The 27,121-nt window shown below is 39.4% G+C and overlaps 1 protein-coding gene across 1 annotated transcript; it reads right to left on the reverse strand.

Moving 5' to 3' along the window:
• Positions 1 to 8,971: 8,971 nt before the first annotated feature.
• Positions 8,972 to 24,701, reverse strand: LOC137281218 (uncharacterized MFS-type transporter YhjX-like). The gene is made up of 11 exons (XM_067812342.1): positions 24,604 to 24,701; positions 20,673 to 20,862; positions 20,192 to 20,318; positions 18,590 to 18,732; positions 18,133 to 18,253; positions 15,620 to 15,753; positions 14,772 to 14,892; positions 13,401 to 13,523; positions 12,764 to 12,973; positions 12,426 to 12,525; positions 8,972 to 11,901 (listed from the first exon to the last, which is right to left on the reverse strand). The coding sequence occupies exons 1-11, from the start codon at positions 24,689 to 24,691 to the stop codon at positions 11,846 to 11,848; spliced, it is 1,413 nt and encodes a 470-aa protein (XP_067668443.1). The 5' UTR covers positions 24,692 to 24,701; the 3' UTR covers positions 8,972 to 11,845.
• Positions 24,702 to 27,121: the final 2,420 nt, after the last annotated feature.

Genomic DNA, 27,121 nt, shown 5'->3' on the forward strand with positions numbered 1-27,121 from the left:
TGGGAACGACTACAAACATTAACAGTAAGACGTTGGTTAGGGTAAAGCGGCCTTGTGTTGACCTTGTCTCGGACTTGGTGGTCACGTCATCATATCCAAAGCTCATGATGTACATCACTGGATTGTCTGGTACAGACTGCATTTACAGACCGCCGCCATTTAGTATCGCTAAGAGTGTTGTTAAACAACCAACCAACCATGCTTGAACAACTGAGGCAACCAACATGAGACAATGCAAAGATCAGCCGAACGCTGTGGTGGGATTGGGCTGTAGTGGTAGTCTAGTGGTTAAAGCGTTAGCTCGTCAGACCTGGGTTCGATTCCGTACATGGGTACAGTATGTGAAGCCTATTTCTGGTGCCCCCTGCCGTGATCGTGCTGGAAAAACTCCATGCTTGCTCACTCGCTCACTCACTCACTCACTCTGGTAGGACTGTATGTCAAATGGTGACGGTACACGTACTTGAGTAGAGAAGATGTAAGTTAAGTAATTATTTCTATGAAGATCCTTGTCCTAATACATATTTTAAAAATTAGACCATAGTGCCTTCTCATCACGTTAGAGTATTTTACAAACCATTATGTATTGAAATGAGTGTTGATCTTAGTAGGAAAAGAGGACATGACTTGTCGCAAACCGCCACAAACCTGGAATGAGACCGGATTTCCTTCGAGCGCTGTCCTCCTTGTTCAAACTCTGTCTAGGAAGCCGGGACACATTCTGGAAAATAAGGCCATTAGAAGATCAGAGCACACCGATATATAACTGGTTTGTTTGTACACAATCGACCTTGGTATTGTAGTAACTATTGCATGCATGGGCTATTGTACAGCCTGCTAAAAGTGGCAAAACACTTTCCACATCCATAGAAATCTGTGCTAAAAGCAGAGTCGTTTGTACAATTGTGACTGTATATACTTTCACTAGCATTAAAACTGTATGTGTGCAAACAATTCAAATCTGGTCCAGAGAATCCATTGATTGTCAAGAAATGCATATACAATGTCATTTAGAAAGTAGTCAGACGTCAGATGTTATTTTTTTTCCTATTCCTCTGCAACAAAATCAATAAAGTACCGACTCTAGTACTATTGTTAGCTTGTGCAAACATTCGGGATACGAACCCACACTGAAGGAAGTGAAGGTGTAATCTGAAATGCAACATATGTCGCGATGTAAGAAAGCTGATTGAGAGTGTTACGAGAGAGAGTTTTTAATTTTGTAATTTGTATAATCATTGATTAGGTGATAGTTATTAAGGGTTACATTTCACATAATATATGTTCAATTGCAACAGTATTTTAGAGATACGCCTTGTAAAGATAGCGCATAAGAGTTACCTCTCTTGGGACAATCTTTTGTGTAGGAATCTGTTCTTACTGGTGGTAAAGGAACTCCTGAGTGAAAAACGATACACCCACGCTTAAGCTTGCTTTCCAACCCAATGTTGAATAATTTAAAAAAATAATGTCTTTGAGCTTCAGTAAGCCAACGCGAAGAACAAAGATATACTTACATCTGTCTTCGGAGGGTTAGGACAATTAGTCAAAGCTAAAAGCAAATATCCTTATGTGAAATGCAGGAGAAATTTGAGCGTAAAACATTTTGCGAATCTGTTTCATAATTCTGTTTGAATTGGCGAAATCAAAACAAGGTAATTAGGCCAATAGGTTTAACTTAAGTTCCGGTACATCCTTTATTTAATATGGGTTACTAACCGTCAAATTGTCACTAGCCTTCCAGTGATTTACCCACCTTAACTTGAACTTCAGGAGACACGTGAGACCGCCTCAGCTGTTTCATATTTACATCTATGCATAAAGGTTCAGGGTGACAAAAATCGGCGCAAAGCTGTATGACAAAAGGGATGGTTTCAACTTTCCAACAATAAAAACCCTTTCATGTAACAAAAATTCCAACAGTCTCAGGCTTTGGTGTGGCAGTTCACAACTGTGCATACGCTTTTAATGCTCACCTTTCACGAAAATATGGTATTGTCACAATTTCATAGCGATTCAGAAACACAAGCAATCTCGTCGTATCACATGGTGACATTTGTTTGACTGTCTGGTTCAGACTCGATGTTTACGAAAAAACAAAAAAAAACATACATTTGTAATACTGCTAAAAACAACTACCTGCTAGAACTATAGTCACGACTGTGTAGCCGACTCTGTTTGGGGCAGAGATTTCTTATGACGTGGTAGAGGTGTGTCGCTTCTAATCACGTGTTACATGTCAGGTCCCATTCCGATACAATACTGTACTGCCATTTATTCCTATCCGCCAACGCTCCATTGCTTTGTTAAAAAAATTGACAGTCACCATCGGAAAGAAATATAATTTCACCAACACCACATATAATATAATTCAACTACGCCTTTATTCACAGCACAATGCCTCCATTTTCCGGTTTCTTCTGGAGCAATTCCCTGACGAAACTGACACTGAAGAAGTATACAGTTAAATTACCTCACCACTGCATTTCTATGCCACGATGGTAAACAGTTAGCGTATGATACATTATATTCCCCTCTGTTGTGTGGGATGTTTCTGGAACATCCTGTACGTGATGTCATTATTTCATGCTTACTTACCAGTCTGTGAACAGCCTCATCTACCTGTGTGAAGGAACCTACCTTTGCGATGTTCCAGTCGCTAATGATGGAGGTAAGAACACCATTGCCTTTGATGTTGTTTGTTGAGGAATACTCAAACCGATTATACATATTACAGTCCCTTGTTCTGTTGTTGTAAGTGAAGGCTTCACATGTCGCCTTCCGCAGCTGACATTCATGCACGCAGCCCAACAGGCCTGCTGCACGAATAATCTCTATAGGCTGACCAACAACCGCGTAATTGGTGTTTAGTTGAGGGAATCTATTTATCTTGGTGCAAATGTTTTCTCTTGAAAGCAATATAGACGCGTATAATACGCCCAGAGGTAGCCACATTCTGGGTTTGTATATGACAGGAAATGTCATCAATACAAATGCAACTGAAGTTTGCGGGACGTGCCCTCTACAGTTGCCACTGGGCCGTCGGTATGCATTAAACAGAGAGGTGTCTCTTATTCGTGTGTCTGTACATCACCGATAGGTCGCACACATTTTATTCATGGTGTATTTAATATTAATAAAGTTCTTCATTTTTAGACGTAAATAGAACCGAAGGTGGATTGCTTTCGGCAGATCATACTAAGCGGACTGTTTCGATCATGCTTCCATCAGAACGCATCTGCATTTAAGGCTAAAATTTATTAAGATCACTACAAAATGAATTCAAATGTTCTGGAATGTAGACGAAGGTGTCTATATATTGTCCAACGATTTGACGTCATCTGACCCAGAACTTTATTTCGATTGCAAACCATTCAATATGACCCAGGGAGTAGACAATACTGCCAAACTCACGGGGCATTCCTCTTGTTAGTTCAAATTTAAAGTGAAAGTTGGTTGAACTGTTTGTTGTTTTACGCCGAACTGAGCAAAATGCAGCTATTTGGCGACTGATAGCAAATATTCAAGTCTCGACCAGACTCCTATGATAGACAATATGGGCACCGATCAAAGCAATTGGGGTAAGACTGACATGTGTCAACCACGTCAGCAAGTCTGACCACCAGTTCCCTTTAGCCGCCGCTCACAAGCATGGAGTTACTCAAGACCAATCCTACACCGAATCTTTACGATGGAAAGTGTTGATGGAAAATGTCCAGAAACTGTAATAAGACCTCCAGAGCTCAAAGCTTGATTGCGCCCCATAATGTTATGGGGGAGCGTGGGAACCTCACAACAGCAGATGCTATCAGGGCATAAACCTCTGCCTGCCATTAGAATCCCCCAACAATCTATGCGTTAAAGCCGACTTCATCACTTGAACTCATCCTAAATATTCATTGCATTTTACTACTAGAATGTAAATATATACCCTCTAACACCTTATTGCGTGTCAGTACCGTACATAAAATCTATATCGCTGTATCTAGATATCTTTCGTCACGTCTGAACGGTGCTATTTTCTATTAAATTTTCAAAGAAAAAGCAGATTAACATTTAGCAGTCTTAGAACATATCAACGATCACGCTAAGCGTAAACTTGCTTATAATATTTCTAGGCCTTTTTCCTTGTCGTCTGGAGCCGGTGGTGTAGCCTTGCGGTTAAAGCGTTCGCTATTCACACCGGAGACCCAGGTTCGATTCCCCACATGGGTACAACTGTGAAGCCCATTTCTGATTTTCCGCACCGTGATATTGATGAAAAATTGATAAAAGCAGCGTTAAGCCCGAATCAACGACTCTGACAAAAGCAGTTTACAGCTCGAACTCCCATGCACTTGTCATATGACAATTAAAATGTTTCATGTACAAATTCATGTTTAATAGAAATTATTGAATCAAATACACATCTTGCCATCGCCCATAATGACATTATCATGTGTTGGGGATCACGCCACCTGCGGTGGTGAGAGAAAGCTGTCTTGGTCTTTTACAGATCTCAGTCATTGACTGTAAATTAAATATCTGATACCATATCACATCTAATGAAAACAAAGTTGGACCATCTCGTAGAGGTCTAATGAAATGGAGCCAACAATCGCCTACACACACCTGTCAATCCAAATTTAAGCTGGTCACGTATTTACAGCTTAGATATTCAATTCTGTCTCAGTTGTACTGTATTTGCACATCACTGTTTCAAATTTTCGTACGGAATTTTTCTATTCGAATAATGTGTCAATTATTTATTACAGATATCTGTGGGAAAGAGAGGATCCTCCATTCCGTATCCCATGTGATGAGATGATCATTTTTTGCGTTACTGATTCTATCATAAGGGAAAAGTATACACAGTGGAACAAATAACGCAACTTCAACATTCGGGTATATAAGCCACAAGAATCACAGAAGTATACATAACAGAACAAAAAACTGGTGGAACCTCCTCCAGCTGCAATAACATCCTCCTCACTGACAGTATCCGACATCGACATTCCTGATGCAAGACCTGTTCCTGGGAATAAAGATTTCTTTTTGGAGACTCACCCGTATCCTGGGACCCATAACGACCCATGAATGTTCTGTGAGATGAGATCTTGAGTTGTGGGGGAACAAAAAACAAAATGGTGGACCAATCTAGAGTTGTCACCGCCTTTTGATGCATGATCTGACTACAATAGCATGCACGCTGTGGCCAAGCATTGTCAGTGAATACTGTCCTTGTGGTCAGGAATGGTCACCGAGACATGGAACAACAACCCTATCAAGACTGTCAGTTGAAGTGCAGTGGTCCATTTAGATTTCGTAAGGGCAAGTTTACTGTCATGTGGGAGACATCCCCACAAATGTTTTTGCACCAAAATATTCCCACGTGCATATTCAGTGTTTCTGTTACCCCAAGCACGAGTTCGTTCACCAGTCATCAGTGAAAGAAATCGACACTCGGTTGACCCTGGTTGTCCTGCACTGAGAGACCCGGGTTCGATTCCCTAAATTGGTATGTGTGAAGCCCATTTCTAGTGTTCCCAACTGTGATATTGTGATGGCCATCACGAAGAATAAAAATTATTCCTCCAGTTGAATAGCAAAATTCATAAGTTATTAAAGCAAGTTAATGATTAGATATCTTTTATGCATTTTCCATTGTTTTTTTTATAGTTTATGGCAGTGCAGAAATTATGACCATAATTATCAAGTAATTACTTTTGCCACTATATACTATATATACTATTATACTATATATATATACTGGTATCATTGACAACCTTGTTTTGACGTGATTCGGTGTTTTGAAATATTTTTTGGAAATCTGTCAAAAAATCGTAGCATGTTGTTTTGAGAATTACAATATTTTGCCATCCGTAAAATATCATAAGCTAGTGCCATCACATTATGCTATTGGTTTACAACACAGTTGTACTTTGTAAGAGTCAATGTCAACAACGTCGCCTGTCAGAACGATCTTGTTTACATTTTCAGGAGCTTTGGAATTGACCGTAACTTCTTTAATATATATATTTCCTCGTTCTAAGCGTCCAGTTACGAAAACTGACCATCAGGTATGGATTAATCTTACCATGTCCTTCGACAAACTGTGACGTAATCCCCGTGACACTTGTTAATTAACCATTCTTTGGTGAAGTTGTGATCTGGGTCTCGGTGACAACTTTTTGGCAACTTTTAATATCTCGGCATTAATTAACCACACGTTTTCAAGGAATGAATTTAATGTTCCGCTTAATACTAACCATCAGTCTTACATATGTAATGGTTACCAGAGTACAAAAAATGTCAGTTTATTCGTTCTTACAATTACAATTAAATTAAGCAATTTCAATATTCTGCTAAAACCTGTTACACTTGTTACATTAACCATTCTTTGGTGAATTTGTGACCTGGGCCGAGCTACGTGTTTCGGTGACAACACTTGGCAACTTTTAATCGCTCGATATTAATTAACCAGACGTTTTTAAGAAATGAATTTGGTGTTCCGCTTAATACTAAACATAAGTCTTACATATGTAATGATTACCAGAGTACAGTGTGAGTTTATTCGTTCTTTAACTCTTACAATTAAATCGAATATATCTTGCGCGTGTTAATGACTAATAATGATATGAGTCGTTGGCGAACAGGTGACCGTACCCTGCCCCAGCAGTTGTACTCATCACAAATACATGCAAAGTCAGGTTCGGTGATCACCTAAAACGTCATACAGGAACATACGATATACTCATCAAACTTAGAAACTTGTCAGTCACATTATGTGGTATTAATGGCGAGTGGGTAGTTCGTTTTCAATCATTCTGCCAAACAGACGTAATTGTTTGAATCTTTTTTGGGTGACTGATGCTTCATGTTTCATCCTAAAGCTTGAAACAAAATAATCCCGCGCTCACCTAACAATCGCTCGTGCGATGGAATGCAGGCGCACATACGCTACTGAACAAGTAAACGCGTTTTGATAAAAGTAAATGCGAGTTTTGGCGCGAATCTCACATTAGCAACGTTAAGGTACTTGGCAAGCCGTTGCAGCAGTTGCACTGCCCCTGGGCTGTATTCACCAGAAAATGCAGTGTCGTGGGTGAAGCGTTTTGTTCGTTAGACCGAGGTGGGGGCGACAAGTATTGGGTTAAGGAGCATTTTGCCAACGCTTGAATCCGATCCAGAACATTTGGAATGAGCTGGGAACGACGACAGCAGATCAATCAACCCCAGACCATGGACAAACACTCTTTGACCGTTGGCAACGACGTCCTGTAAGTGAGCTCAACTAGTTTCTCCCGTCCATAGAGAAACGCTGTGTAGCCGTCACAGCCCTGCAATTTAAACAATGGAATGCTCGCACTAGGGTTTTATAGGCGTCCGAGCATTACTTTCTCAAAACAACAATCGACTTCTCTTCGTCTGTATTTATAATGCAATGGGCGACAGCAATGTGGTGCTTTCAAAGTAAGGGGCACCCTTATTCCATTGTGTAACTGAATTTGGAGAAGTGTCACGTTATTGAGTAGGATGATTATATGTCCTCCATATAGTTTCGCTTAAATAATTAAACACTTTAGAGCGACCTTTATGTTGCAGCTTTGCATAATGAGCAAGAGTCATTTGACACTGCAAACGGAAATAATGAATGGTAGAAATAGCTTGCCCGCTCGTACCTCAAATGTCAGCCTTTTGTCACATGACCTCTGCAGATCAGTATATCAGCTTGATGATTTCATAGATCTGAACATGAAACACACGAATTGATTTCGGCATTTATGTAAGGAAATAGATCCTCTAGTAGAAGAGATCTAGTTGTTCGAAGACAGATGTCTTTTTTCCCAAGAGGCTTTAGCGTGGATTGCGGTGTACAAAGTTAAAACGTCTATTTCTTTGCCAAATGTTTTGTTCTGAGACTCAAACATTTTTCATGAATCCACCCACATGTTAATTCCACTTGTAATGTACGTAGCGCCTTAAGCAGGCAATGTGATATATATGTCTTTTTACGACTTTAACAGTTTTGGAGTGCAAAAAAAAGGGGTAAACATTTGTGTTCAGTGTAATAACTCAACATTGTCAAACAACCTCCATTTTCTGTAAAGCTGGGTCAAATGGACACTTGAATCAGTGAACTTTGACCTTAAAAGGTCATTGTAATTCAGGTCACTTGGAAAGTATTTGCTATGGATGTGTAATATTTCTTCGTCTACAATGGACCAAAATAACCCACTACACAGATGCATGATGTATTCAGATATATTTTAGTAGTATCACAAATTACAAGGCATGGGGAAATCATAGAGTACGTAAACACCAAATGAATGGCCCTATCTCAGGTGGAAATGTGTCTGACGCCTTATTCTCTGACCCGTGAAGGTCCAGGGTAGAATGCGCCTTCTGCAACCCATGCTTGCCATAAAAGACGACTATGCTTGTAGTAAGGGGCGACTAACGGGATCGGGTGGTCAGGCTCTCTGACCTGGTTGACACATGTCATCGGTTCCCAATAGTGCAGATTATACAGATGCCACTTTGCGAATGTAAGATCTCAGGTACAGGACTATAGCTGTACAGTGCTGACAGTGGTGTTACTCAACAAACGATGCTTCCACAACGTTCAAACCCGTGAAGACGCTGGTTAGAACTGATCTACAGCTTATCGTTCGAGATGACTAAGAGGATCAGGTGCTCATGCTGTTAATCATTGGACTGTCTGGTGCAATTTCAATCATATCCGAACTATCACCATATGTATGGAATATTGCTGGATGCGACTTAAACAACAACCAAGACATGGCTTGACCCGTTACATTTCTATACAAGAGAAGGTACTTCAATCTGAGAACTATTCATAGAGGGTGCTGTTGTTTTTGTGCCTCTCTTCGAGCAGATGACGTAGGAAAACCAAGGTATCACTACAGAGTGGGTGAGTATGGCGTAATGTCCTTTCTAGCAATACTAAAAGTCGAGGACAGAGACAAGGTTTGCAGGTGTCTATATTTTTATTCAGTTTTAAATCTGAAAACAATACACTAGTAAAGTTTCGTGTCAAGTGACAGTTTACCCCAGTGACAGTTTGATTGTATACATAACTCACTCGCCTGTTGTATTGATCAGGATGCAAAATGCTGAAATGTGGAAGACTAGCATCTGCCTTCTCAAGATTTCACAAATGAGAGGATGAGAGGAAAATGGACAATGTATTATAATGCAGTGATATATTCACTGCATGGTGGTTTTGTTTTCTGGTATACATGTATCTCTGATATACATCTCAAATAGCTGTCAAGGTCAAATTTGTTAACTGTAGTTGACAATCTTCAGATGACTACGGCATCCATCTAGAAGACAAGGAATTCAAGTATTAGGCAAGTAAGAAAGAAGATTTATGGATATCAACTTCTTTATATGAGAACACAACGTTTCGGAGTTAATGCTTACTCCTTCATCTGATGAAGGAGTAAGCATTAATTCCGAAACGTTGTGTTCTCATATAAAGAAGTTGGTATCCATAAATCTTCATTCTTATGCATTTCACTTCTAAATGCCCTTCAAAGACTTATTAGGCAAGTAGATTTGATTGTTGATGGTTGTCCGGTGATTGAAATTATTATCTAATTCAGAGCAGTAGGATAGTATAATTATCGTCCAATGTCCCTCAGGATAATTTTTTCATGAACAAATTTGGGTAAATATTGTCTAAATATGAAGATTGTCACAACCTTCACAGTAATCTTTGACAATTGCAGCAACAAATGGGGGCAGGCTGACGTCTATCACACCTGTTTCTAAAATATTTGGCACAGCTGATTATTGCACTTCCCTACAGAAATAACATTATGTACACATCAGACAACTCTCTCAGCAGACTTATCATAAATCACCCAGTGAAGTATCAACATGGCTATGAATGAAGACCTACAGTTTTGATATTGGGCTCAGGACACTGTGTGGAGGTTAGGACCGGGATTTTTAAAAGATTTATACCTACAATGATTTAGGGCTGTATAAAGGTTTTGTGGTCTAAAGATAGTGGTGTGTTATACCTCTCTATATGCTATTTTAAGACTGTATATGTTGTTCTAGAAGTGTGGATACCATTTGATTACTAGCTTTCACATGTTTATTGTGATTACTTGCACTATAACTGATAGACTGACTGACAGAGTTTGGTTTTTATGCAGCTTTTAGCAATATTCCAGGAACATCAACACCGGGGACACCAGAAATGGGCTTCACACATTGCCAACGAGCCAAAGCCTTAATCACTAGTCTAGCCCACCACCCTCACTATAACTGAGGGTGTGACACCTCACACACATATCCAGAATATTGACCTGGTAATCAGTGAACTTGTGAACATATCAAACAACGAGCTCAAATGTGCGGAGAAATACTCCCCAAACATAAAAATTTCAAGTTGGTATGTATAAAATAAAATTCTCAACAACACATGTATATATGTCTATATATATTTCAAACAGCCAGTACAATTCTCTAACGATTTGTGGACCTCTGGCACAGAATGTTGGTGAACTCAGCTAACTACAAAGTATGAATGATACTGTAAGCTTATGAATGGAGATGTGCTTGTTTGCAGTTCATCAGTGAAGCAAATCTTACCCATTATTGATTGTATTTGTGAGAACAGTATTCGTTGGTAGGTCCTCCTGCAGTCCTTGTGATTAGATTCCTACATTATTACAATCTAGGGACTTCCTGAATCTTAAGTAGCACATGACAGCATGACAGGTGCTCCAACAGTCCTTGTGATTTCCTCTTGTTATTGGGAATATTCAGCTAGAGCAGTGATTATTTACAGATATCCACATAACAACATATGCTGTCAATCATTGACACAACATCACAAAGCGCACAACATGATGTATCTGCCTGGAGCAGCTGTTGCTAGGTTTAGCTGAGCCACACAGCTTTTGTCTTGCATAGATAAGCACAATCACAGATTCTGACAAGCAGATGTTACTGAATGAATTATATGGTAAGGTATTCCATTTCACTCTGTAAGTCTAGCAAACTGTGACTGAATTTTTTAAATTATTTTTCACAATATATAACACAAATGCTGCTTCCAAAATATTTAAAATAGTTGCATGTCACTTTCATATACACCGGTAGGCATAAAACATAATGATAATCACCTTTAAATCATACACACGTTGATGTCTATATACACCATCAGGTATTGAATATGATGAAGATCACCCTCACATTGATGTCCATGTACGTTGTCGGATATCAAATATAAAGAAGATCGCCCCTAAAACACACACACATTGATGTCCAAATACCCCAGATAGACATCAAATATAAGGAAGATCATCCTTATGTCACACACACATTGATGTCCAAATACCCCAGATAGACATCAAATATAAGGAAGATCAATCCTTATGTCACACACACATTGATGTCCAAATACCCCAGATAGACATCAAATATAAGGAAGATCACCCTTATGTCACACACACATTGATGTCCAAATACCCCAGATAGACATCAAATATAAGGAAGATCACCCTTATGTCACACACACATTGCTGTCCATATACACTGTCAGACATCAAAAATAAGGATAAGACACATATCACATGGCCAGATATTTTGTACTGGGAATATCACACACATGAGTAGATGTCCAAATATCCTTGAGGGTCTTCTATGGAATAGTACCCTTACATCAAACATATGGTAGTATACCTATACCCAGATATATGACTAGTAGATGGAATATTGCACATGTCGACATCCATATATCAGTTCACCCTGGCAGAGAGAGGACACGCTCACAATCATCACGACCTAGGTCTTCTCTTTCAGCTTTCATCAAAAGTCTGCTTTATACGTCTTTTCCTTTGGAATTTTTAACTTGGAAGACAAACATCAGTATAAAACCTGAAATACAAAGAAACAGCATCATTCACATTTAATGCTTCACACAATTATCACTTTAATTCAGTTCTTGTCTTGCTTCTTGAAAGTAAATCCCTTGAGAGACATTCAACTTCGGTCAAAACAAAATGTCCAGTTTCTGTGACAATTGAAAGTATTGCTATCAGGAACTAGATTGTTTGTTCCATGTTTCATGCTATTGGGAACAGTATTCAAGGTACTATAAGGTGGACTGGAGTATGTGTGCATGTCCTTCCTGTCTGTTCAGGTGAATAAGACATTTGCACAACAGTTCCTTACATATCTCATATCATTACTGAGGATGAACAGGTTACTAGATCACAGCCACTACCCATCAGTGTACCAGGCTTGAAATCATACATAATTTTCTGGAACTGAAACAGGAAGATTTTACATATTCTGTATCCTGAGAACAAAATGTAAATATGTTTTTTGTATTTAAGAACCAACATATTGTTCACATAATTTATTAGACTTTGAGATGTTTAGCCTTAAAGGTGACTTACTGCTAAATGAGAATCCAGACACCACAAAGAACATGCCATACCAGCCAATGATGCCCTTCAGCTGGGAGGTAAGTATGGCACCAACAGGGGCTGTGATCACCTGAAACCCATCAAGATCTGGGTTAGAATTGGTCTTCAGTAACCTATGTATGCTGTAAGAGGTGACTAAAGGGATTGGGTGGTCAGGTTCGCTGACTTGTTTGACAAATGTCATCATATCCACATTGTGAAGACTGATGCTCATGCTGTTGATCACTGGACTGTCTGGTCAAGATTTTGTTTCAGACTGCTGGAATATAAGAGTGCTGATGAGGGTTACAGATGCTATCACACGTTACCTGAGATGTGAAGAGCAGCCCATAGTTGAGTGGGTAGTGAAGCTGACCAAATGAGCGGGCCGTTGCGACAGGGAACAGTGAGAAGTTGCCAGAGAATGTGCCAAATATCAGACACACATACAAGAAGAACAGCCATTTTCCTGCCAAGCTTGTCAGCCCTATTGTCAACAGCAGGACCGTGAACAGAGCACACAGGCACGTCATGCTGACCTGGAAGCACAATTACACATCTATTTACATCATGTCAACAGCAGGATGTTTCTTTACAGGTGAAAACAAACACAATGAATTTCCTTAAGCATCTATGGTTACTCAGTTTAATGATGGTCATGCACAGTAGACAAGATAAAGGACAAACTTTAGACACAGATGGTTGGTACGACTAACTCATCCATTAGTTACAAACAGGGAGGTTGTCAGCCATACCTGGATCATACATCAACACCCTGGAGTAGCCTGGTGAGGGTTTATAACCCAAAGGCAAAATATAATTATGTAGGTCTCCTGATTCTTCTTTTCTAATCTCAAAATCAGCTGTGATAGCTAAGTGTAAAATGTGACGGAGCTGAAGTCCTGTCTTGGCATCAACTGAGCAACTGACGTTCACAATAAACCGCAGCGTTAATCAATATGTTACCTTGAATGAAACCTTATCAGCAAAGTATCCCCATGCAATTCGTCCAGCTGCATTAAAGACGGCAGCAAAAGCTCCGACAGTGGCAAGGAAGACATCGTCATGTATAAACGTCTGTCCATATGCCTGGAATAGAAGATTATCTGACCTAAGGTACGAGTATCAACTCAGGATGTGGTTAGATCAGTGGAAGTAAGCGAATGATGAAAGGTGAAAACTGACCGGAACAAATTCATTTGAATTTTGGCATCAAAACAGGTGACTGTGTTGTCATGGATTCACACCAGACTGGACCAAGGTGACATATTATCAGTGTGTTTCAAGATCAATTACCGCATTATCAGTCTTATAATTTCTGTAAGCTAATGTCTTCCTGTACTTCACACACCCCTTATTGTAATATGGAACCTAGACTTTCATGGGCTTTGTCTCAGTTCAACCATGACAACAAGAATGCTTTGAAAACTCTGTTCATTTCGAATACATCAATCTGTTTCCTTAGAACATTCAAAATGAGGCCACAGGTAATGATAAATGCAACACATACCAGGGTTTACATACTTTCATTGTTGGTACAAAATAACAGCTACAAAACCATAGTTTTTCAAATAACATTAATGAAATATCCCTATGTAGATATGCATTTAATTTCATTGCAACCTGTTTTATTGATTTACAACTTGGACTCAGCCACAAGTCAATGTGACAGGCTGTGGAAACACCAACTTAAGATGCATTCAGCAAAGAGTATTACATGACAAGATGTTCCATATTTCAAAGAAAGAACTCAGCATGTTGTCTCAGAAACAAAACTGAAACCAGTGTTATGTCACTATCATGCTGAAGGTGAGGGCACTGTTTACAACATGAATCAAGCCAGCAATAATATTAATCAGAATGTTAGGGTTTCAACTGATGATTTACCGATGAGAGTAAATGAACCTGCTGATGCAGTCATGACTGATGGAACAACACTTGAATGTTCCAGATTATGTTGAGTCTTTGCTGAAGACAAAACAGCCCTGTGAGACATTGGCTAATGTCTGCCATCATTGGAAATGTGCTGAAACACATTTCAGCCTGTTTGAAGAGATACTGTGATCAAGGGATTTCTGTGACTACCATTTAGTTAAACAATATTCTGCAATACTATAATAACAAATATGTAGGTCAACTCAGCAAAATGTATACGTGTTTTACCAAGCTGACTTGAGGGCTGTCACATGTTTTTTGTGAAAACTCTCCATTTGACCTATAACTAATTATACCACAAGCATGGGTTGCTGAAGATCAGTTCTAACCGGGATCTTCACGGGTACTAGCGCAAGTACCTCCGTAACAATGTGTCCCTTGAAGAAGAGAGAGGCGACTGACCTTATACAGTGAGGAGAAGAACACCACACCCTGTCCATTGAAGAGGAAGATGAACCACAGGATGTAGAATGCTCGCTGCTTCAGCATTTGTTTGGGGTGCATGACAGCATGTTCGTCATCCCTGCAAAAATTGCTGAGTAATTTCACAACAGAACTGTTATTCCCACAAGCCTGATCAGTGCCATTTTACACTTTATTACTTGACTTGCAGAATTCTAATCCAGCAACATTCCAGTGTACATGTTTGACTGACTGTCAATATTGACTGTCAATAATCCAGTCATGACACAGTTAGATATGCAGATTTTTTTTAAAGGGACAGTTTGGGCACCAAACAGGTAATTTATGTCTTTGTGAAGGTAAGTGAGCCCGTACCTCTCAATGACCCAATTAAACTGGGATGACACATGCTAACTTGACAGCAATATTTCCTGAACATTATCATGACCACCAGAATCGTTCCTCTTCATTTGTCCTAGGCCAATAAACTAACCCACAAACTATGTTATCATACAAAGCAGGGCTTGCTGTGTCATGCTTCCTTGGATTCAAACTGACGGTGAATACAGTAAATGGTGATATTGACAGTGCCACTAACAGTTTGATGGGGTGAAAAAATAAATTTTGAAGCATTAGAGTTGGTCAAATATCTCACATTTTCCATTGAATGAACTACAGTAAATATAATTTTTACAATTTTAGTTGTGCAGACAGAGCACTAAATAAAATATTTCTTCCATGCCACTTCAACATTCAACGTGTCATGACAAGCAAATGAAGCACTATTTCTATCCCTGCATAAGAAAGAATACTGTGCAGAAGATATGTGCAAAGATGGAGCGCAGTACTTCACGCCTGAGTGTTCCCGCATTGCAGAAGTTTCATCCTGTTTTATGCCTCCCTCTTCATCTGAGCTGGCTGCTGGGATCAAGGCCTTTGTCTCGCTGTCCTCCCCATCTGGGTTCACTGTCTCATCCATCACCTACAACAACATCAACAACAACAACAACATCACAAGGGACACCATCATCTCATCTCCATGTCCAGTCATGCTTGATAACTTCACACAAACTGTTGTTCTGAAGAGCAACACTTTTTATGAACAGACGTCATATTTGCAATAGATGCGACATATGGTAGTAGTCTATCTATAAAACATGTTTCTGTTCACCATACCAGCTTCTGAATGCCATTTAAACAAGTTATTCTTCCGGCCAAGGATTTTGTTAATATGAGCTCTGGGCAGTAGTTTTGTTGCGCCCTGCTCCCATTGGCTGCCTGCTGCCTTGGCTCTTTAAAAACAGAGGTTAGTGTTTTGTAAATGATCACATATCACATTCTCATGATGTGAAATTATATGATATACAAAGTACACTGTAAAAGTAGGTTCAAAGTTAACCTTATTTAAACTTCCATTAAACAATTAAGGCTTCATTAAATAATAAATGCCTCTGCTACATAAATATACCAACAGCTGGTGAGTGTGTGTGAGAGTGAGTGAATGAGTTTATTTTTATACGGCACTCAGCAATATTCCAGCTATATGGCGACTGGTGTAGACAGTGACCAGTGAGATCCAGTTAGCACAGACTCAATTATTTACAGACCACTGTCACATTGCTGAAACACTGCTGAGTGTGATGTAAATTTAAACTAAACTCACTCATGAACATAGAGAAATTTCTGGGTTTCTATGTAAATAAAACAGTATCTTCTAAAATGCCAATAAAGCATCTAAACTCACTCAGACATTAAGGTTCACATGCAGACATCTGTCTAGACGGTCAGAGACCAGTGAGATATACAGTGATAAGAAGTGATAGTCTGCAACACCATTTATGTGTAAAAGCAACAGCAGCCAAAAGGGTTTATCAGGCAAACAGTGATTGATAGTATGAGCATCCAGATAACTATCCGGGCTTCTTCTCATCTAAACTCCTTCAGTTAATGGACCCCATCCCACCATATACCTGGAATATTGATGAGTGTGGCATAAAACTAAACTCACTAAACTACTGGACCCTATCAATCCTGGATTCATCGGTTCATCATGTTCCCACAGTCACAAGCCCCAAGAGGTAAACATTACACAGAAGACCAGGCAAAGGCTACAATGGTGGATGTTAGAGCAAGATAGAGCTGTGTTAGAGAGGTCCCAATATTACTGGGAAATAGAGTTACAGAAGTTACATGTTCAGACTCTGTTCTGTCTCCTTTAGGCTGGGGCACATAGGTTGTCTTTACCTACCAGGAAAATATAAACAGAACTCGGTCATAAAACATTAAGCAAATCAATATTTTAAAAAGAGGAACACAATCATACCAAGTGGATAAGATCTGACTGTCATGACTTCAAGTCTCAGCTTAGCCCCGATGATCATCGTTGGTGAGTCGCCACTCTCACTGACCCTCATACTAGCTTACCAGAGAAAAACATAACGCATCCTTCATATTTGCAAACTGGATAGATCCCATAATACCATCTACAAAGTGGTCAAATGTGACATTACACTAGACTACCAGTTGTCAGGCTTCCATATTTATGAATGGTGGTTGAGTGGGTTAAATTGATGGCAGTTAGGTATCTGACTGAGAGAGTGGATTCAAGTCCCGGATGTGCCAGAATCTGTATTTTACTTAGGATCCCTAATCCCAAATGTACCATGTTACACTGAATGCTTAATTTCTTCATCCTGAAAATATCAGGATTGCATCTTTAACTGGTAATGTGCATTTTACTATCAGGTACATATGTGCAAAATATGACCAATTCAAGCCAAGCATTGAATATTTGAAGTACCTTACAATGTTCACAGTGTCCTTTAGCATGATGGGTTAAGTGTGTTAGCGGTTTAGCATCCCAGGATTAAATACATAATTAAATCACATATACTTTAATGCAGTAGTTTTTGCTATACAGCTGATGCTCTAAGGCTAACACTGGCATGCATGCCATGCAAGACTTGCTGCTGGTCAGCTTTAACACAGCTACCTCTCTCACAACCGGATCACCTCATCAGATGCCCCTTCACCAGAACAGCTTGAAAGGTAACAGAATAGGGTTAACTTGCACAACACTTGGACACATTTAACCCTACTCCAAACACAAATTCCATCACCTTATACAATCCTACCTTGGCCATTGTGATGGAAGTATCATCTTTACTGCCCTGTTATAACCAGAAATTCTACGTCTTCACAATAATGAAATGGTTAATGATAAACAAAGAACTCTGCATGGCTGAGGATCAGGTGTTGTCACAATATTTTTCATCCAAAAGAAATCTCAATTACTAATTATTGTCTTGCATTTTGTAACACAGCGCCAGCACTGATCTCGCAGGACGAGATCATCTCTCACCTCAACAGGAGGCGGGTCTGATATGAAGATAATGCCAATAAGCTGCATCACGATGTAGCATGCTCCCAGTATCAGGAACATCTTGGGCACTCTCTCCAACACCTCAGGCTGTGTGAAATAACTGAAGATGGAAAAATGATTCACGTCATAGAACATGGCTGAACACACCTGTTGCTATGGAGACTTACAGTTTTATGAAGCTTATCGTTTTGTGAAACCTGATCTGATTGAGTATATATAAACCTCAATACGATTAATGATTACGACACCCTGAAGACTTAATACTTAATCTGCCACTCAAATATCTCCTCCCTCTGTCTCTGTTTCTCTCAAACACACACACACTCTCTTGCACGCACACACACATGCATGCATGCATGCACAAAATACAGTCTAGTACACATTATATACCAACTTCAAATACACTGCCCCAAACACAGCACTTAACTCTCGTTACCTTCCTCCGTCAGTGTTGTCTGTGTGAGGTTTCAAGTTGTTGTGGTTAATGTAAGCTGTCTGAACCTGGTCAAAAATGAAGGCGCCACCCCCGAAGCCGGCGACCACACAGCCACTGACCAGCCCCTTCTTCTCCGGAAGCCACTGAAAACATCATCAACATAGCACCAATGTCTAGCCTTGATACATCCCAATACGATTACATGCCACATAGACTGTTGAGTGCTGTAAAATGACAAACATTAAATTTTGCTACAACACACTTCCTGTTACTTGAAGACATCTTGTAACTGAACACATCTCCGATAATCCCCAGTGTATACATTCTGATAAATCTCTCACTAGTACCCTGGATGTATCTGCAGCTCCTCAATATAATTTCATTACCTCCCACGGCTGGCTGTGCATTCTCACATTAGGTAGTCAAATATGCTGCTACAACTGAGCTTGCTAGTGTCAACTAAGATAGCAGCTGCAGCTGCGAACATTTGCTTGCTGTGATGTCATATATAGGGGGAAAAATCATAGAGACAAACTAACACATCTGAAACCTTAAAACAAGTCATCAGAAGATGACATATCCCCCTGGTTTCCAAATATTAGAAAGGACTGTTACTTATTGTGTTTTTAGACCAAGTCAGAATTGTTTCCATGCAATTCATGAAAAATATAAATGCCATATATCTGTAATCAGAAAAAGTCACTATTTCAAGATCTGTCTCGTACATCTGCCAAGATCTTTTGAAAGATATGAAATGGTTTTCGAGTTGTGCTCCGGAAGCGAAGTCAGCAATGTGTTCACGGAAAAGAGAAAACAATACATCATAAAAACCTGTAAATAGCAAAAGGCACCACTTTGGGTTTTCCCCACACATATCGGCCAAGTAACACTGACAGATATTAAGAAGTTTTTGAGTTCTGCTCTAGAAACGAAACACACCTCTCACTTTTGAGATTAAGTACGAAATGCTTCCATGGAAACCGAGAAACTAAGAAATCACAAAAACCAGTAAGTAGCAAAAGGCACCACTTTAGGTTCCAGCTGATATATCCACCAAGTTTTGCCGAAAAACATTGACGGTTTTTGAGGTCTGCTCCGGAAACGAATCACATCCCTCCATTTTGAAACTAAGTCCGAAACGTTTCCATAGAAACGGAGAAAATAATAAATCACAAAAACATGTAAATAGCAAAAGGACAACTACGACATTTAGCTGAGCTGCTTCTTGTATTAATCAAGTCTCTACTTCCCTACTGATACCAGGCTATGCACATTGCAGAGACCCATCTTCAGGACACAGGATTTCATATTATAAGGGACTTGTTGCAGGACACAGGCTATGGACATTACAACGATCCAACTTAAGGACACAGGCTATCAACATTACAGGGACCCATCTGCAGGACACAAGCTATGGACATTACTGGGACCCATGTGCAGGACACAGCCTATTACAGGGACCATTGTTTAGGACACAAGCTTCAGATGTTACAGGATACCTGTTTCAGGACACAGATTATGGACAATACAGGGGATGTACCTGGAGGACACAGGCTATGGTCAATACAGGACACAGGTTATAGCTAGTATTAGATTACCTACCTTCATTGCACAGGCCATGGGGATTGCATATGCAATACCGACGCCAAGTCCAAACATCAGTCCGTATGTGAAAACAACGGCAATGAAGGAGTGTTGGACTGACAGGTATGTCAACAGGACTCCGGCACTGGAACACAACAACCACAAGTTGTTCCTGCATTGGAAGGTTATGACCCACTGGCAGTTTTCTTTGCACTTTTTTATCAAACCAACATCTTATAACAATAAGTTAAGCAACTTTATAAGCAAGAAACGCACACTGCCATTATGTAAAATTCAGAGTCAGCTGGTAAAGGGACAGTCAGGCTTCTTGCAAAGAGGTCTAGAATCTTTACGTGAGCTTAATATGGTGAACATTGTCAGTAAAAGAAGCATGAACAACAGGCACAAAGACTGTAGAGACAATGAAGTTACCTAATGAATAGAATTATGTTGTCCATGCATAGTCACCCCAAACAATTACAAGCAACCAATGTCAAACCTCATGAGTACAGATCCAAGAAGAGTGGTAAGTCGGGGACCGATGAATCGGTTGATAACGCCCCCAAGGAACATGGACAGTCCTTGTCCCATGGCTGACATGGAGAAGATCCAGACACTCTGCCCATACTGCAGGTTACTAGGGCTGCTGTACTTGCGGATGTACGAGGTCAGGTATGGGTTCAGGTTACCTACAACACAGTCATCACATCACATATAACAGCTGAAGACTGGTGGATGAACAGATCTGAGATAAACATACCCCCACCAACTTCATCATCCTCATGATAACCCTGTGGAAAATCTGGGTTCAGGTTCGCAGGAACATTGTGCAACAGCACCATGGTTGGTCATTCCTGGGTTTAGAATGCCCCAGGGAGTTATCTAAGATTCCACATCAAGTGCCGTTATCTGAGAAATTGGGAAAATAGCATTTCTTCATGAAAAGCTCATTGTAAGTGACAAGTGTTCTTAACTTGAGACATGTGAAAATTGCATTTTGGGCACTTGTAGTAAATAACTAACCATTGAAGGTACTTCCACATTCCTGGTCCTCCTATCATGTGCATGAAATACAAGTCATCCTCATGAGGCCATTAGATTAGCCTAAATTCTATTAAACACAAAGATGCTGAATTATTCTGATTGTACATATTTCATTTATGGAATTGTACCCCTGTCAAAGTGTGTGTTCAGTTAACTTAAAGTCCATATAAGATCTTGGGACATTGTGACACTGACCAAGTTCAATGAAGTTGGTTGACAGACACTGATAATCCCACTGACTAAAAATATAACCACATATCTATCAGATAATGGCTAGCTGTCTGGACAGTAAGAAGTCAACAGTGAACAGTAGTTGTTGTGGGTAATGCATGGGAGATACATATCTCAGTGTCTCCAAACAAGCTTCAAATCACTCATGTCAGTCAGTGCGCAAGTAAGAAATGATCAGCAGATAAATAAAAATGTCATCCTTGGTCAATATGGACAGAACTGAAAGAGGACAACTTGAAAGATGTGCAACCCCCTCAATAATCCTGTGTAAGCTTGTGCTCATCTGTGAACAGGAGAATCCCTGTGCAAAACTTTGAGGTAATGGTGTATGGGGTTTAAAGTCACTTTCAAGATTACATGATGGATATTGTGATGTGTGTGACGTTTGTGTGGCCGGTGGTGTTTGTCCAGACATACGCATGTTTACTGGGCCTGGGTAACACTGTGATTGAAAAAGCATAAGACCAGAATCTATGCATGCAAAACACACACGCAAAATACTGTTTGCATGTTTTTTAGGTAAAAAACACAGGTTTGTGCATTAACGTGAACACTGACTAGGATACCCCTGAAAAATGTAGCCACAGGATTGAAGAACCACCTTCCACTCTCCCGGATGAAATATCTATCATGTTGCCATATCGCTTCTAAATTTCAACACATCCAGTTTCATTTATCAGAACCTTTGTAGAGAGTGAGTGAGTGAGCCAGTTTAGGTTTATGCTGCTTTTAACCATATTGCAGCAATATCACAGGAAGGGACACCAGAAAGAGGTTTCACACATTGTACCAATGAAGAGAATCGAGATTCATACCCAGGTATTTGGGGTGACAAGCAAAGGCTTTAAACCTTAAAAGGCCTTTTTTGTAAAGAGAAAATCATTAATTGTAATTTAACCCTTGTGACTACACATCAGAGAAATTCTTAAATTTCTTAGTGTGTGGATTTGTAGGAATCCAAGAAATTTCGTCAAAGAAGGAGCAAGACTGAAGGTGATGCGTTTGAGATACAAAAAATGTTGGCACAAACTTCAGGAATGAGTATGCAGTGTAGCATAAAGTAATTAAGAACTGGATCAACAAACTCTGTCAGTCAAATATATTCAGCTGATGAGATTTGTGAAGAGGCAAATATACAGATGCTATTCAGGCATGACCAGAGGTGGAGGATCTGTAGTGCAAGGCTGCCACTGCTGGTGATCTATGTTCGTACACTTCAATAAAAACTTGGCCACAGTCCACTGCCAAATGATGAAAACAATATTCCAAGAAATCCCAGTTTGGTCACACGTACACAAGGCATCACTATCACTCTTTCATTGCATGCCAAAGAGGATGCACCTACGTCAAACCATAATCCACTCTTGTCATACATAAAAATCTTTAAATAGTTACAGGTTGTGGTCGATCAGAAAAGCATCTATTCTTCGATTCTGCAGGGTTCAGATTCGACAGTCAAGAATTTTCCACTATCACTTCAAATTTCATACATATCTGATCTACTCACATCAATTGCCGAGGTCAAATGTTATAGTTTCAGACGACAGATTGTTTACATTTGTAAGGTTAATGAGTGCAAAATATTCCAATGTGCAGTGAACAGACGTTCAGATGTGGAAAAAATTAACATTTTTCACTTCTAATTTTTTAGTAACAGCCAATCAAAAACAAACAAACTTGAATGTTATGGTAGAACATACAGTTAAGCAGGTTATTGTATGGTGAAGCTGGTTATTGTATGGAGAAGCTGGTTATTGAATGGTGAAGCCATCTTCAGTACATTCTTACATCAACAGAAAGTTCCTATTTACAAGGAGCCTCTTGAGCATAAGCATGGTTGAAACACTAAATGAAAGAAACACACAACAGGGCAATTAAGATAATTTGATGAATAAATTAATACTGACTACTAACCATCCAATAATACTTTTTAGAATTCAGATCATTTTCATGAATGGTATTTCTTTTACTGGCACACTGAAAGTCGCAAAACATAGAAGGCAACCACTCATTAAAACTAATTGGATTAGGCAGGGATAATGCACTATGGTGTTTTCCAAAATCAAAGCTAGAGATACAGCCAGTCAAGTGTTGATTGTACCGACATTGTAGACACACTGAATCCTACAACAGGTGCTCCGTCTGGTCACACATACAAGGACACCACAAAACAAGATCACTGACATACACATGAAATAACATTAAATTATTCAAACATTAAGCTTCATTTAATGAAAAGCTCTTTATATCATCAGAGACCATATAATAGATCTATTATATGGTTTCTGATATCATTCAAAACATTGTTGCCCATGAACAAACAGCTAATGTCGTCAGGTGACTATAACAGGGTTGATCTACCATACATTACTTCATGAAGATTATCTAATTTATGCATTTGATTTTTCATATGATTAAACACATCTGCCACATTCATGCATTCATCAACATTATGATGATTATCATACATCTGTTCCCTTGCACTATTTCTGCACTAATGTTTTTGAAATAATTTGTGTTAACAACATGATTTCACTCAGAGCCCATATCTCGATATGGTCTCTCGATAATTTTTGCACTGTTGATTGATTAGTTTATTACCTAGTCTGGTACAGGCTCATTAATATCATCAAAAATATCAATTAGCTCAACAGTCTCACACAGTAATATAGTTTAGACAATTGTATTATTTTAGTCTTTATTCATTGAATATATTTTACTTTATTTCTGTTCAACATATAGGTATGTTTATGTTGGACATATAACACTTTTATTGCAGAAGGCAATTATATATACAACTGAATCATTTATTCCACAGAAGAGGGCTACTGTGTGATTATATCCTTCAGACCTTATCAACTAGAACTTATCGGACTAGATATCTTTATACTGCACATGTGTAGATAAGAAATATCTTAATCAACGCCCTTCGGTAAAACATGGTATCGTCTGAATCAAATGTAGCCGGCGTGGTGACATGGATGAAGTAACATATGTTTAGATCATAAAAAACCGCTAATGTTTACGAGTGCACCGACACCGAGCCGAACCACTTAACTGGGGGTCAACTGTCCAGGACAGGTGGGCATCTGGCAAGTGACAAGCACATTTCAGCTACAGCTATCGGATATATTAAAAGTAAATACAAATCTTACCAAACGTATAAACTGTTCCAAGAGTCAGATGCACCAGCACCCCGCCCACTATCACCAGATATTTACGCCACCTGTCAGGTATCGCCATTCTTTACAATGGTCAACAACTTTAATGACTGGTCCCTGGAGGGAGAAATCATTGTATAACATTTACACAGGCGTGTCACATGGTTTTGAAGGGGGTCACGTGACCGCGGGAAACGTACAGTCATGGTTAGAAGGCGTGAATCTGATACTCGTCTACTTAGTACATTAATAAACACTTGTCAGCCTTTTCGGGTTATGTATACGGACGCAATAGCACAAAGAACCTGTGAACACAAGGGATTGTAATACGCTGGTAAGAATTCGTCAGTGACAGTAAAACTTGATGGCACTTTTTAGCGGTAAAACCCCTTTGTAGCGTTGTGAATTGCTCTTAAACTTATCCCATTCAATAACCTGATTCTGTTGCAAGTAATATTTAGATTAAATTTGAATTCGATTCATAGATGCCCATGTGTGATGTGATCAAAATTTTGTAATTTGACTTAAATTTGATCATTCATTGATTACAACAGGTTTCACCCTGTTTTAAGATAGATTAGAAAAGATATACTTGGAATACCCTTTGTATGTGTATAGGGTATTTCTAGACATTGAAAAGGGGTTTCTAGGTTCAGATTGACGAGTAACTAGATTGCATCAATTTGCTATCTCAAACATAAATGACATACAAAACAGGTTTTTATAAAATGTTTCATGTAATACATTTTCACGAAGCACCGTAAGGGACCTGTGCGTATACAAATAATAATCTCGTTATAACGACTTTAAAAAATACTAGGACTTTCTAATCGCGTTATAACGGCTATATTTAATTTCGTAATAACGACTTATAAATCACGTAATAATTTCCTTACAGTTTATTCATCACAATAACTTATCCACATTACCTACAAAATGAATACTGTTTGAAAATGCACTTTCCTGTCATAAAGGCACTTACAACATTCTTTTATGTCGGAATAGTTTGCTTTCAATTACAAAGTATTAACAAACGTGCTAGTCCCTGTTTTTTTTTTTCTAGCGGCGATGTCCGTCGCCTTCAATTGTGTAACAAGATACGAGTAACAGGTAAATTGCACTGGGTGAGATTCATTCTGTGAGGAAATCAACCCATATCGCATACTCCACAGTGACTGAAACGACCCTTAAATCCCCCACGTGCACAGACCGGGGTATCTCGCTGCCGATGTGGTACGCCAGGTTACACACCTTGGGCTGCTATGGTCTTTACAATAGATTGCTGTTTAGTTTTTGATAACAGCTTATTGTGACATCATCAGGGGTTTTTGATAACAACTTATTGTGACATCATCAGGGGTTGCTTCTGTAATATAGAACTAGGGCGATACGGCTTTAAAACCCGGATGAGGTTACTAGAGATAAGTCTATATAGCCTGATAAACGTTTTCTCTTCCGGATGCATAAAAGCTTCGACTGAGCCTCAGTTTTGTATCCTCCCTCGGTTAAAGTAGGCTAGGACGTTCATTTTACACATTGACCTTGGGATGAGCTGCTATTTATTACGCAGTTCGTGGTCATCCTACACCACACATGCCATAGATCCGGTGGAGTTGAGGCAAGTTGGGTACAATGTGAAGCAAATTTCTGGTGTCCCCCGGCATGATCGTGCTGGACTATTGCTAAAAGCGGCGTAAAACTAAACTCACTCTCACTCACCCACTCATTGTGATCTAAATGAGAACACATATGGCCTGTTCAGATTGACTTTCACTACATCGACTTTTATCACAATATGCTGGTTAGAAAAAATAATACATCTGCTCTCAAAAGATGACTACATACAATGACTCGGTACCTATTCTGGAAGGAAACATCACGCGCATGTCCGTTATGTCCCATGTATAAACCAGCAGGAGATCCGGAATACTCATGCAGGCTGGTAAAGGGCAAACCATACTGTTAGGACCGAGGTAGACAAGTCGGCCTCTGTATCAGCAGCCATTTGCTTTACACAGATATGCATTTATACACTGGTATGGGATTCTGGCCCCAGGATGTCGTATTTTAAGTCTGTGCTACATAATCTCAAAAAGGTATCATATTTAAACGGACAGACTTTATTCAGAAGACAGGACGTGAGCCCACGATACATACCTTTCTTTGAGGTAACACAAATATACCTTTTGTCACGGCAAGTTCTTAACCGTAACACACTGTATTCTGGAAATTCTGGAAATATTATTGCTTAAAACAAATTGACCTGGTGTCGTGTATTTCCAGAATCACATGTTTTGCACGTGTACAAAAATGGAACGTTTCTGATCATTGCAACATTCGAATATTTCTGTTAAATTCGACAGTGGTCATTTCTGTTTCCTACTTGTTTTGTAAATACAGTGTTCTGTTACTATAAAACATGAAATTCAGAGAAAAGGTATTTCAGGTTGAAAGTAGGCATTCATTTATTCAGTTATCAGATTCTACTGACATGTGATTTCACGTCTCATGA

This window comes from Haliotis asinina, chromosome 4, assembly GCF_037392515.1.
Source record: "Haliotis asinina isolate JCU_RB_2024 chromosome 4, JCU_Hal_asi_v2, whole genome shotgun sequence".
Lineage (NCBI taxonomy): Eukaryota > Metazoa > Mollusca > Gastropoda > Lepetellida > Haliotidae > Haliotis > Haliotis asinina.